The sequence below is a fragment of the Bombina bombina genome, chromosome 6 (genome assembly GCF_027579735.1).
Source record: "Bombina bombina isolate aBomBom1 chromosome 6, aBomBom1.pri, whole genome shotgun sequence".
NCBI classification, from domain to species: Eukaryota; Metazoa; Chordata; class Amphibia; order Anura; family Bombinatoridae; genus Bombina; species Bombina bombina.
In genome coordinates, this window is record NC_069504.1 from 469316493 (window position 1) to 469329608 (window position 13116).

The 13116-nt window shown below is 40.1% G+C and overlaps 1 protein-coding gene across 1 annotated transcript in view; it reads left to right on the forward strand.

Annotated features, from left to right (window-relative positions):
* Positions 1-13116, forward strand: part of TMEM266 (transmembrane protein 266) — a 488010-nt gene that overhangs the window by 272967 nt on the left and 201927 nt on the right. Inside the window, 1 exon segment of the mRNA XM_053717259.1 lies at positions 11004-11119. Within this exon segment, the coding sequence (XP_053573234.1) occupies positions 11004-11119 (116 nt within the window).

A 13116-nucleotide genomic window follows, 5' to 3' on the forward strand; every position in this document is an offset into this window, starting at 1 on the left:
TCAAACGACGATCAATAGATATAGACAAGGTCATAAGATTTTCTAAGTCCTTAGGAATAACCACACGTGCCAATTCATCTTTTAGAGCATCAGCTAATCCAATACGGAATTGATTTGTCAAAGCTGGGTTATTCCACTGTGTGTCAGGTGCCCATCTTTTGAAATCAGTTATATATTCTTCTACAGGGCGTCTACCTTGTCGCAAATGTCTGATAGAATTTTCTGCTGAAGCTTGTTTGTCGTGATCTTCATATAGTAAGGACATGGCATTAAAAAATGATTCTAATGAGTTTAAGATAGGATCTTCTTTCTCATAGTATGCATTAGCCCATGCCTTGGCTTCACCAGTGAGATAAGAAATTACCGTTAGAACTTTAACCCTTTCGATAGGATAGGTTCTTGGTTTCAATGAAAATAATAAAGTACATGAGTTTTTAAAGTCTCTAAATTGAGTTCTGTCTCCAGAAAATCTCTCAGGTGGACAAATTTGTGGCTCAGGAGAAACAAGAGGTGATGGTAAAGTTTGAGCAGGTACATGATCCCTAATATATTTTCGTAATTCCTGATTTTCAACTTGGAGGTCCCTAAGACCCTGAATCATTATATCCATATTTTGAGAAAGGGTTCCAACACGGTTGGACAATTCAGTAACATCCATTATAGATACAAGTGGGTTAAGGGAGGCTTGGTAATATGTGAGGATTTATTATATAATTATTGTGAACCCAGTTGTATCTACTCCACTCAGTCTCACACCAAACCTAGGTACCTTGATAAACTAGGAACCTTATTCTGCTCATTGACTGAGGGTGACCTGTTTAGGTCAAAAGTAAATTACAACTATCTCTAGTTGCTGGAGATATGCACAACAATGTGAATGTGCTAATACTCTCCTAAATAGTATAATAGCATTTGCTAAACAATAGATAATCTCTTTGGAAATAGAATATATTATAACTTTATGTAATTGAAGCTCTGTTAGAATCACTTTGAATAGATTGTATCATATCAATCAGGTACAATGCTTAAATGTTCAGGTTAGTAAAGTTCTTATGCAACCTTATTTATGAATGCAGCAGGATTATTATGGCAGAGTATTGTATGCAGAAATAACCAGGATATATGCAGAAGATGTTAAACATGCACACTTTCCATTAGTAACGTATATGTATAAGCTTGAATTGTTAGTATATACAGTCTTAGGAACATATGAAATAAGCGTAACTTCAGCAATAACTTTATGTTTAGTACGATACCCAACACTTCATGTCCAGCGTGTACTTGTGAAGACTTTGCTAGCTAGCAATTAGTTGTCCTGAGAAGCTGTGTAGAAACCGGCAACAGAGAGGAGCTGCAACACTGACTCCCGGAGTGCTGATGACGTCAGACGCCGAACTACTGCAGACACGCTGTATGTCAGTTAGCGTTTCAGAATGAAGTATGCTGTCCTGTGATTGAAGAGAACTTTGCAGATATAAAGTTAGAAAACAACTTGACGAAAATATAGAGAGCTTCTTGAAAGTTGTGATCACTCCTCATGCGAATCAAACTACCAAGCATCGTTGAATTAGAGAGGAGGGCTTATAAAGGCATAACGGTCATGTGATATATGTTTAAAGGGACAGTGAACCGTGGAAAACATGAAGTATAGAGATTGAGAATTACTGTGATATGACACTTCCCAAGCATCACAGCCTTTAACACGCGCTCCAACAACGCCATGTTCTTCATCGGCGTCTGCTTCATTCACATGGATATGGCTGCAGTTATGTTGTCTACACTCACAGAAGTGTTATCTAAGTTGCCAATATTACAGGGCAAACGCAGCAGGACAGAAACTCATATGGTTCCCGCGACTTCTGAGGCCTTGATGGCTATCTCTGATCTACCCTCCCAGGGATCTGAATTAAGGGGTAAGGAGACCCTCTCTGAAGGGGAACTGCCTGACTCAGCGAGTGCTTTAACCCAGACAGATTCGGACGTCACGTCCTTCAGATTTAAACTTGAACATCTCCGCCTGTTACTTCGGGAGGTTTTGATGACTCTGGATGACTGTGATTCTATTGTGGTTCCTCCAGAGAAATTGTGCAAGATGGATAAATATTTAGAAATTTCTTCTTACTCTGATGTTTTTCTGGTTCCTGAAAGAATGACGGAAATTGTTACACGGGAATGGGAAAGACCGGGTATCCCTTTCTCTTCCTCCCCTATTTTTAGGAAAATGTACCCTATAGCTGACATCGTTCGGGACTCTTGGCAAACGATCCCCAAGGTGGAGGGAGCTATTTCCACCCTGGCTAAACGTACGACTATTCCTATTGAGGACAGTTGTGCATTCAAAGACCCTATTGATAAAAAGCTGGAGGGTCTTCTTAAGAAACTTTTTGTGCACCAGGGATATTTATTACAACCGACGGCCTTCATTGTACCAGTCACAACTGTGGTCGCTTTTTGGTTTGAGGCCTTAGAGGAGTCTCTTAAGATTGAGACTTCTTTAGAGGAAATAATGGACAGAATTAAAGGGATACTAACCCCACATTTTTTCTTTCATGATTCAGAAAGAGCATGCAATTTTAAGCAACTTTCTAATTGACTCCTATTATCAATTTTTCTTTGTTCTCATGTTATCTTGATTTGAAAAAGCAGTAATAAAAGGTTAGGAGCCGGCCCATTTTTAGTTCAGCACCTTGGTAGAGCTTGCTGATTGGTTTGCTACATTTTGCCACAAATCAGCAAGTGCTACCCAGGTGCTGAACAAAAAATGGTCCAGCTCTAAAGCTTACAGTACTGCTTTTTCAAATCAAGATAGCATGAGAACAAAGAAAAATTGATAATAGGAGTAAATTAGAAAGGTGCTTAAAGTCTCATGCTCTATCTGAATCATAAAAGAAAAAAAATGGGTTTAGTGTCCCTTTAAGGCACTTAAGCTGGCTAATTTTTTTTTGTCACAGATGCCGCATTTCAGATTGCCAAATTGGCGGATAAGAATGCTGGATTTTCTATTTTGGCTCGTAGAGCCTTATGGTTAAAGTCTTGGTCTGCGGATGTGTCCTCTAAATCCAAGCTTTTGCTATTCCCTTTAAGGGAAAGACACTATTCGGTCCTGATCCGAAAGAAATAATTTCTAATATTACGGGAGGTAAGGGTCATCTACTCCCTCAGGACAAGACATCTAAGCAAAGGGGACGACAGAGTAATTTTCGTTCCTTTCGTAATTTCAAGGGAGTCACCCCTTCCTCTGCCACTAAACAGGAAGGGAACTTTTCTCAAGTCAAAGCCACCTGGAGACCTAACCAGGCTTGGAACAAGGGTAAACAACCCAAGAAACCCGCTGCTGCTCCCAAGACAGCATGAAGGGGTGGCCCCCTATCCGGGACCGGATCTAGTTGGGGGCAGACTTTCTCTCTTTGTCCAGGCTTGGATAAGAGACATTCAGTATCCCTGGACACTGGAAATCGTGTCTCAGGTATATCAGCTGGAGTTCATAAATTCCTTCCCAAGGGGAAGGTTTCTTCTTTCACGATTGTCTGTAGACCAGATAAAGAGAGGCGTTCTTACGTTGTGTAAAAGACCTTTCCACTATGGGAGTGATTTGTCCCGTTCCAATACAGGGACAGGGGTTTTACTCAAATCTTTTTTGGTTCCCAAAAAAGAGGGAACGTTCCGACCCATTTTAGATCTCAAGAGTCTAAACAAGTTTCTCAGAGTTCCCTTCCTTCAAGATGGAGACTATCCAGACAATTCTCCCATTGATCCAGGAGGGTCAATATATGACTACCGTGGACTTAAAGGATGCATATCTGCATATTCCTATCCACAGAGATCCTCACCAGTTCCGGAGGTTTGCCTTTCTGGACAAACACTTTCAGTTCGTGGCCCTTCCCTTCGGGCTGGCCACAGCACCCAGAATCTTCACAAAGGTTCTAGTGTCTCTGCTGGCGGTTCTCAGCCCGCGGGGCATTGCAGTGGTGCCTTATCTGGACGATATTCTGATCCAAGCGTTTTTATCAGCTGACAAAGTCTCATACCGACATTTTTCTATCCTTTGTAAGGACTCACGGGTGGAAGGTGAATCTAGAAAAGAGTTCACTCTGATAGACTCTATATCCATGAAAATCTTTTTGACGGAAGTCAGAAAGTTAAAGATTCTGAATACATGCCGAGCCCTTCAGTCCAATCCTCGGCCATGAGTGGCTCAGTGCATGGAGGTAATTGGATTGATGGTGGCGGTAATGGACATTATTCCGTTTGCTCGTTTTCATCTCAGAACACTACAACTGAACATGGTCAGGCAGTGGAACGGAGATTATGCAAATTTGTCTCCTCAGATAGATCTGGATAAGGAGACAAGGGACTCTCTTCTTTGATGGTTGTCGCCAGATCATCTGTCCCAAGGGACGTGCTTCCGCAGACCCTCATGGGTGACGCCAGCCTACTAGGATGGGGCGCAGTTTGGAATTCCCTGAAGGCTCAGGGTGTGTGGACTCGGTCAGAGTCTCTACTTCCAATCAATATTCTGGAGTTGAGAGCAATATTCAATGCGCTTCAGGCTTGACCTCATTTGGCTTCGGCCAAATTCATCAGATTTCAGTCGGACAACATCACGACTGTGGCTTACATCGATCATCAGGGAGGAACAAGGAGTTCCTTAACGATGACAGAAGTATCCAAGATAATTCAGTGGGCGGAAGCTCACTCTTGTTATCTGTCGGCAATCTACATCCCAGGAGTGGACAACTGGGAGGCGGATTTTTTGAGCAGACAGACATTTCATCCGGGGGAATGGGAACTCCATACGGAGGTCTTTGCCAACCTGATTCTCAGATGGGGCATGCCGGAGCTGGATCTTATGGCGTCTCGCCAGAATGCCAAGCCTCCGAGATACGGATCCAGGTCAAGGGATCCTCAGGCCGAACTGATAGATGCCTTGGCAGTGCCTTGGTCGTTCAACCTAGTTTATGTGTTTCCGCCATTTGCTCTCCTTCCCCGGGTGATTGCTCGGGTCAAACAGGAGAAGGCTTCAGTGATTCTCATTGCTCCTGTGTGGCCTCGCAGGACTTGGTATGCCGATCTGGTGCACATCCCAATAAGGGCCAGCACTCCTGTAACCAGTGCACGTGAAGACTGGGGTGAAACTGCCAAACCCCACCAATGATCCAAAAAATTGTGTTGTCCACAGCACCAATATATTTTCAATATGCTTTATTCAGACATTAAAACAGCAACGTTTCGTGACCATATGTCACTTAATCATGCTATACTTAGCTTAACAGAAGACTCTATTTTTAAACATTCATTTTCGCGCCAGTCTTTCTGTGATTGTACTCTGGCACCATCTTGTGGTTCTCTTGAGGAATAACAGGACAATCTGTGAAGCAAGTAACAATTTAAAAACAATAATGTAGTAATAATGACTGACAGTACAAAAGGATTCCACCTATCCTATTTAGTTAAACAAAATCATTTACTATATACAACTGGACTTTAAACTATGTATAGTGTACAAAATTCTCTAGATTACATGATAGTGTACAAAATACATAGTTTAAAGTCCAGTTGTATATAGTAAATGATTTTGTTTAACTAAATAGGATAGGTGGAATCCTTTTGTACTGTCAGTCATTATTACTACATTATTGTTTTTAAATTGTTACTTGCTTCACAGATTGTCCTGTTATTCCTCAAGAGAACCACAAGATGGTGCCAGAGTACAATCACAGAGAGACTGGCGCGAAAATTAATGTTTAAAAATAGAGTCTTCTGTTAAGCTAAGTATAGCATGATTAAGTGACATATGGTCACGAAACGTTGCTGTTTTAATGTCTGAATAAAGCATATTGAAAATATATTGGTGCTGTGGACAACACAATTTTTTGGATCTGGTGCACATGTCATCTCTGCCGCCGTGGAAGCTTCCATTGAGGCAGGACCTTCTCATTTAGGGACCCTTCCATCATCCGAATCTAGTTTCTCTTTAGCTGACTGCTTGACGATTGAACGCTTGATTTTATCTATATCTTTATTGGTGCGAATCCAAGGGTTACTCATGGATTCATTAATTTCCTCCAAAGTCAATCTAGTGAATGTATTGATACTGGCATTATGAGATTGTGGAGTGTATATGGATTTTTTACAAAACTGTTTAGTTCCAATATAGTATCCTTGAATTTCTCTTTAAGACATAACTGACGCTGGGATTTGTTTGTATTAATAAACAGTTCAGAAGGATCAGTCTTGCAGGTTGGGATAAAGGTGAGACCCTTGTTCAATATCTGTGTTTCCAAATTACTCAGGGGGTAGTCACTCAAATTCACCGCAATGTTTTCTTTCACGATTTCTGCGGATTTAGGGGTGGCTTTTTCTTTGTGCCCCCCTCGCCTTGTCCTTGCTCTTTGCCTATGCAGTTTTTTGAGCGTGTTGTTACTCCTGCTGGCTGTTGTGGAATATGACTAGAACCTTCTCCTTGGTCCCCTTCTTATCACGATCCTGAACTTTTTACTGTGGTTAAGTCTTTAGGTTTCTGATATTTTGGACATCTCCTACGATATTGATGTTGTCTTTGCCTTTCTTGTGCAGATAGTTGCCACAAATATACCCGTTTCTCTCTATAGTCCCCAATCACAGCTTCTAGTTTCTTATTTTGGAAGTCAATCAAGTCTGATTCTTATTTAGTGATCTGATCCTGCAATTTACTGAACCAATTATCATTGGTGTCAGCCCTTAATTTTGGTAGATTTGGCTGCTCATACGCTGCAATTTCAGCTTTTATCTGTGTTAGTAATCATCACACCTCTTGTATTACTAAAAGCACCAGATCCAGAGAGCACTTATTTTCAATGGAGCACCAGTGTTCACAAAATGAGGGGTTATTCCTACTGATGGTTGGTATATTTTTTATCCTGAAACTCCTTGGGATGTAACCCTTCTGGTGGTACTCTGATAAATATGTGCCGTGCAAGATAAGGTACTTTTTCTTTTTGTTTTAGTCTCAATAAATGAGTATAAATATATACAGTTTTGTCAGTAGTAGGACTGGAGACTAATTTATCAAATCTGATTAGTTCAGCGTCTGCTTCTGTGAACTGGAACACACTGGCCCCTGGGATGGTCTCACCTGTCTCAGATGTCTCAGTATAAGTCAATCCCTCCGTAGTAGTCATGCTACTCAAAGATCTTTTTAAATCCTATACCAAGGAATATAACATTGCTTTGAGTTATTGGGTGCAAGTCACAAAATAAACTATAATCGCCAGACAGTGTGCACTCCTGAAGTAAAAGTCCAACAGCCTTGGGTGCAGCAAAGTGCAAATATATACTCAGAGAAGAAGCGCACTCCAAAGGTCTTTTATCAAACAATGAGACGTTATAAGTTTGGTGGTGGTTATGTGCTTATGTACACTGTTTGTCTGTGGACCACATTGTTTGATGAAAGACCTTTTGGAGTGCGCTCTTTCTCTGAGTATATATTTGCACTTTGCTGCACCCAAGGCTATTGGACTTTTACTTCAGGAATGCACACTGGCGATTTTTATATTTATATATATGTATATGTATGTATATAAATATAATTTATCAAATCTGATTAGTTCAGCGTCTGCTTCTGTGAACTGGAACACACTGGCCCCTGGGATGGTCTCACCTCTCTGATGTCTCAGTATAAGTCAATCCCTCCGTAGTAGTCATGCTACTCAAAGCAATGTTGTTATATTCCTTGGTATAGGATTTAAAAAGATCTTTAAGTTATTGGGTGCAAGTCACAAAATAAACTATAATCGCCAGACAGTGTGCACTCCTGAAGTAAAAGTCCATCAGCCTTGGGTGCAGCAAAGTGCAAATATATACTCAGAGAAGAAGCGCACTCCAAAGGTCTTTTATCAAACAATGTGGTCACTTTATTGTGAACGTTTTCGGGTAAAAAAAACCCCGTCCTCAGACAAACAGTGTACATAAGCACTTGCCCACCACCAAACTTATATACGTCTAGTAGAAACTGCAGGATGCCACGTTCTCCCTAGTGGACCCACCCCCAACACAGGCGTGATCGTCCAGGGCAGTGTGAGTCTCCGTGTAGAACATCTATTACAAACAATAAAAACAAAAGATATAATACTAGCATAACATAAATAGCATGTTACTAAACCGAGACAATCCTATAAAAGAGTTTTTTTGGGGGAATATAAGCCAGAAGCTTGTAATGCTAATCACGAACACTCCCACTAAAAAGCGGCAATAGGAAAAAAGCCTATATGTACAATCATCTATAGATGTAAAGGAAGTGCACTATAATACAGTTAGAGAATAACAGAGGCGGGCTAAGCCGGTGGACCTCACTCATTATGGGGGACCACCACGTCTGCTGTAGCATTAAACTTTTTACAAGTGTTAGTAGTCATAGCGACCAAGATGAGACTAAAAAGTATACACATCTCTCACTCTAATCCGAGTTTAAATCCCAGTCCTACAGAAAAATACTAAGGGCTAAGGCCAATAATAAGCAATACGAGATGGCAATTTATGCGATAGCCCTTAGGTACCTTATGGTTAAGATCTGGCTATCGCATAAATTGCCATCTCGTATAGCTTATTATTGGCCTTAGCCCTTAGTATTTTTCTGTAAGAAAAAAACCCGGATTAGAGTGAGAGATGTATATACTTTTTAGTCTCGTCTTGGTCGCTATGACTACTAACACTTGTAATAAGTTTAATGCTACAGCAGATGTGGTGGCCCCCCATAATGAGTGAGGTCCACCGGCTTACCCCGCCTCTATTCTCTTAACTGTATTATAGTGCACTTCTTTTACATCTATAGCTGATTGTACATATAGGTAGTGTTTGTTCAGCTGCTGCTTTGTGGGCTATTCACATTTGTCTCATACGATCCCCCTTTTTGGCTATTGGCGCTTTTTAGTGGGAGTGTTTGTTACTATAGTAACCACCAGTAATCGTATGTGTTCGATGGGACTAGCATTACAAGCTTCTGGTTTATATTCCCCCAAAAAAACTGCTTTATAGGATTGTCTCTGTTTAGTAACATGCTATTTATGTTATGCTAGTATTATATCTTTTATTGTTTGTAATCGATGTTCTACACGCAGACTCACGCTGCCGTGGACGATCACGCTTGTGTTGGGGCGGGTCCACTAGGAAGAACGTGGCATCCTGCAGTTTCTATAAGACGTTATAAGTTTGGTGGTGGTTATGTGCTTATGTACACTGTTTGTCTGTGGACCACATTGTTTGATGAAAGACCTTTTGGAGTGCGCTCTTTCTCTGAGTATATATTTGCACTTTGCTGCACCCAAGGCTATTGGACTTTTACTTCAGGAGTGCACACTGGCGATTTTTATTTATATATATATATATATATATATATATATATATATATATATATATATATATATATATATATTTAGGTGTGTATATGTGTGTAAGTATATATATATATATATATATATATACTGTCTGTGTGTGTATATATATATATATATATATTTGTGTGTATGTGTATATATACAGTGTGTGTGTGTATGTATGTATGTGTGTATATATATATATATATATATATATATATGTGTGTGTATATATATATATATATATATATATATATATATATATATATATATACTGATACTGTGTGGATGCACAGCGAAATTATGTTGCAAAGTTTTTTGTTTGTTTTTTTACTACTTATTTAATTCGACATGTTATGATTAATTATAAGTGAGGGATGTTGAGTTGAATGTCCGTTTTGAAAGGAAAGGTTAGATAGAAAGACCTTTGTAAATAGTACTACTGCAAATGAAAAACTTTTGATAAGCAATTAAGATTATATAGAATATATTGGTCATAGGATTCTGAAATATCTCGACAGCTTGGTATAAACCCAAAATGTTTATTCTATTTTGTACTACTTATTTCAATATGTATTTGACTCGTGTATCATAATTAGAGATATTTTTAGGCAAAAAAAAGTGGTACATTTCACCTGAGCAACCTGCGGCTACCTGAAGCAGTCCTCCTTGACACACTGATCTCTTCACATGCCCTGAGGGTGTAGCTGGCTGACCTCCTCTGCTCGTATTACATGTTAGCCTGGCTCCTGGAAAGACCCGCGCACGGGGATGAGGGTGGCTAGTGGGGAGGAGGCTGCCGGTCACTGGTGACATAAAACATGGGGGCCTGTCAGCAGTGATGTGACGTCACACATGGGGTCGGTAATCAGCACATGGGGGGCCGGTCAGCATCTTGACCTCTGGCAAGTCAATTTTATGCTTCATTGGTGAGCTGCTGCTAAATGTTTCTTCTGTTGGTTGCCCTTGCCTGTGTCTGTGTACTGTGTCCTGACACAGTCTGTGTGTGCCGTGCGCACATAAATAGTTTTTCACGCTGCTTCAATGCCTATGCTGTCAGATCCGGCATCCCCCCCTCCTGAGGGCGCGCTAAGGCGGCTGCATAGGCTTCCTTACACAAGTGCCGGTCCTGTGTATGTTTAGGTGACTATTGTTTTATTTTGTGATCCAACCTTAAATAATAATAATGGTCCTATCAACTGTGCTGAACAACTTATTTAAAGGGACACTCAGGTCAAATAAAATTTTCATGATTCAGATACAGCATGTAATTTTAAACAACTTTCCAATTTATTTCCATTTATTTCTTGTTATCTTGCATTTGTTGATTATGCAAATCTACTGTGTTTACTGGTCCTTAACATTTCTTGTTTTCATTTTTACTAGAATAAATTTTTAAAAAACGTTCATATTGTTAATCTGGTCATGAAAGGTGCACGCTCAGAGTAACTGCAATATCAATAGAACAATGAAGTCCAGCAGCACCAATCCTTACGTAGTCTTCTTTTTATTACATTGGTGCTGCTGGATTTTGTTGTTCTTTAAATGAAGAAACATAATAACCTTTCCAAGGCTTCTAACTTAATGTCATAGGGTTAGTGCTGGCCTAAAAACTGCAACCCTTCCTTATCCTTTTTGTTGTTCTTTCTGCAGCATATGTCCTGCCTGTGAAAATGGAGTTGGAAATAGTTGTGCAGCAGTATGAAAAAGCTAAACTCATCCAGGAGGAGCAGCTGGACAGACTGACTCAAATGTGCCAAGAGCAATCTGTGAGTTCCCTATGAATAAGAACCTGTATATCTGATATTAAAAGCTTACAGAGGGTGTCCGGCATGAACGAGTTTTAATGTATGGTATGAATAAAGCCAGACATCAGTCTTTAGTCTGTGTATCTTTTTCCTATCGTATACTCTCCCCCCAGTCTCTTGCAGGGAACTATGTTGTTTCTGTTCTCTGGCAATGTGTTAAAGGGACTTGTAACTCCAAGGTTTTCTTTCATTATTAGATAAAGCATGTTTCTATTACCAAGAGAACAAAGAAAAATTTATATCTTTTGTTAAAAAAGCTCAGGAGCATGCATGTGTCTGGAGCATTATGTGGCAGCACTTTTTAAAGAATGTTATTGATTTCTCCAACATAGGTGTGTCCGGTCCACGGCGTCATCCTTACTTGTGGGATATTCTCTTCCCCAACAGGAAATGGCAAAGAGCCCAGCAAAGCTGGTCACATGATCCCTCCTAGGCTCCGCCTACCCCAGTCATTCTCTTTGCCGTTGTACAGGCAACATCTCCACGGAGATGGCTTAGAGTTTTTTAGTGTTTAACTGTAGTTTTTATTATTCAATCAAGAGTTTGTTATTTTAAAATAGTGCTGGTATGTACTATTTACTCTGAAACAGAAAAGAGATGAAGATTTCTGTTTGTAAGAGGAAAATGATTTTAGCAACCGTTACTAAAATCGATGGCTGTTCCACACAGGACTGTTGAGAGGAATTAACTTCAGTTGAGGGAACAGTGAGCAGAATTTTACTGCTTGAGGTATGACACATTCTAACAAGACGATGTAATGCTGGAAGCTGTCATTTTCCCTATGGGATCCGGTAAGCCATTTTTATTACAGACAATAAATAAGGGCTTCACAAGGGCTTTTTAAGACTGTAGACATTTTCTGGGCTAAATCGATTCATATAATAAACATATTTAGCCTTGAGGAATCATTTTAATCTGGGTATTTTGTAAAATAATGTCGGCAGGCACTGTTTGGGACACCTTATTCTCTAGGGGCTTTCCCTTATCATAGGCAGGGTCTCATTTTCGCGCCGGTATTGCGCACTTGTTTTTGAGAAGCATGACATGCAGTCGCATGTGTGAGGAGCTCTGATACATAGAAAAGACTTTCTGAAGGCGTCATTTGGTATCGTATTCCCCTTTGGGCTTGGTTGGGTCTCAGCAAAGCAGATACCAGGGACTGTAAAGGGGTTAAAGATAAAAACTGCTCCGGTTCCGTTATTTTAAGGGTTAAAGCTTCCAAATTTGGTGTGCAATACTTTTAAGGTTTTAAGACACTGTGGTGAAATTTTGGTGAATTTTGAACAATTCCTTCATATTTTTTCGCAATTGCAGTAATAAAATGTGTTCAGTTTAAAATTTAAAGTGACAGTAACGGTTTTATTTTAAAACGTTTTTTGTACTTTGTTATCAAGTTTATGCCTGTTTATCATGTCTGAACTACCAGATAGACTGTGTTCTGAATGTGGGGAAGCCAAGGTTCCTTCTCATTTAAATAGATGTGATTTATGTGACACAAAATTTAGAGAAAATGATGCCCAAGATGATTCCTCAAGTGAGGGGAGTAAGCATGGTACTGCATCATCCCCTCCTTCGTCTACACCAGTCTTGCCCACTCAGGAGGCCCCTAGTACATCTAGCGCGCCAATACTCCTTACTATGCAACAATTAACGGCTGTAATGGATAATTCTATCAAAAACATTTTAGCCAAAATGCCCACTTATCAGCGTAAGCGCGACTGCTCTGTTTTAGATAATACTGAAGAGCATGAGGACGCTGATGATATTGTTTCTGAAGGGCCCCTACACCAGTCTGAGGGGGCCAGGGAGGTTTTGTCTGAGGGAGAAATTTCAGATTCAGGGAAAATTTCTCAACAAGCTGAACCTGATGTGATTACATTTAAATTTAAGTTGGAACATCTCCGCGCTCTGCTTAAGGAGGTGTTATCCACTCTGGATGATTGTGAGAATTTGATCAT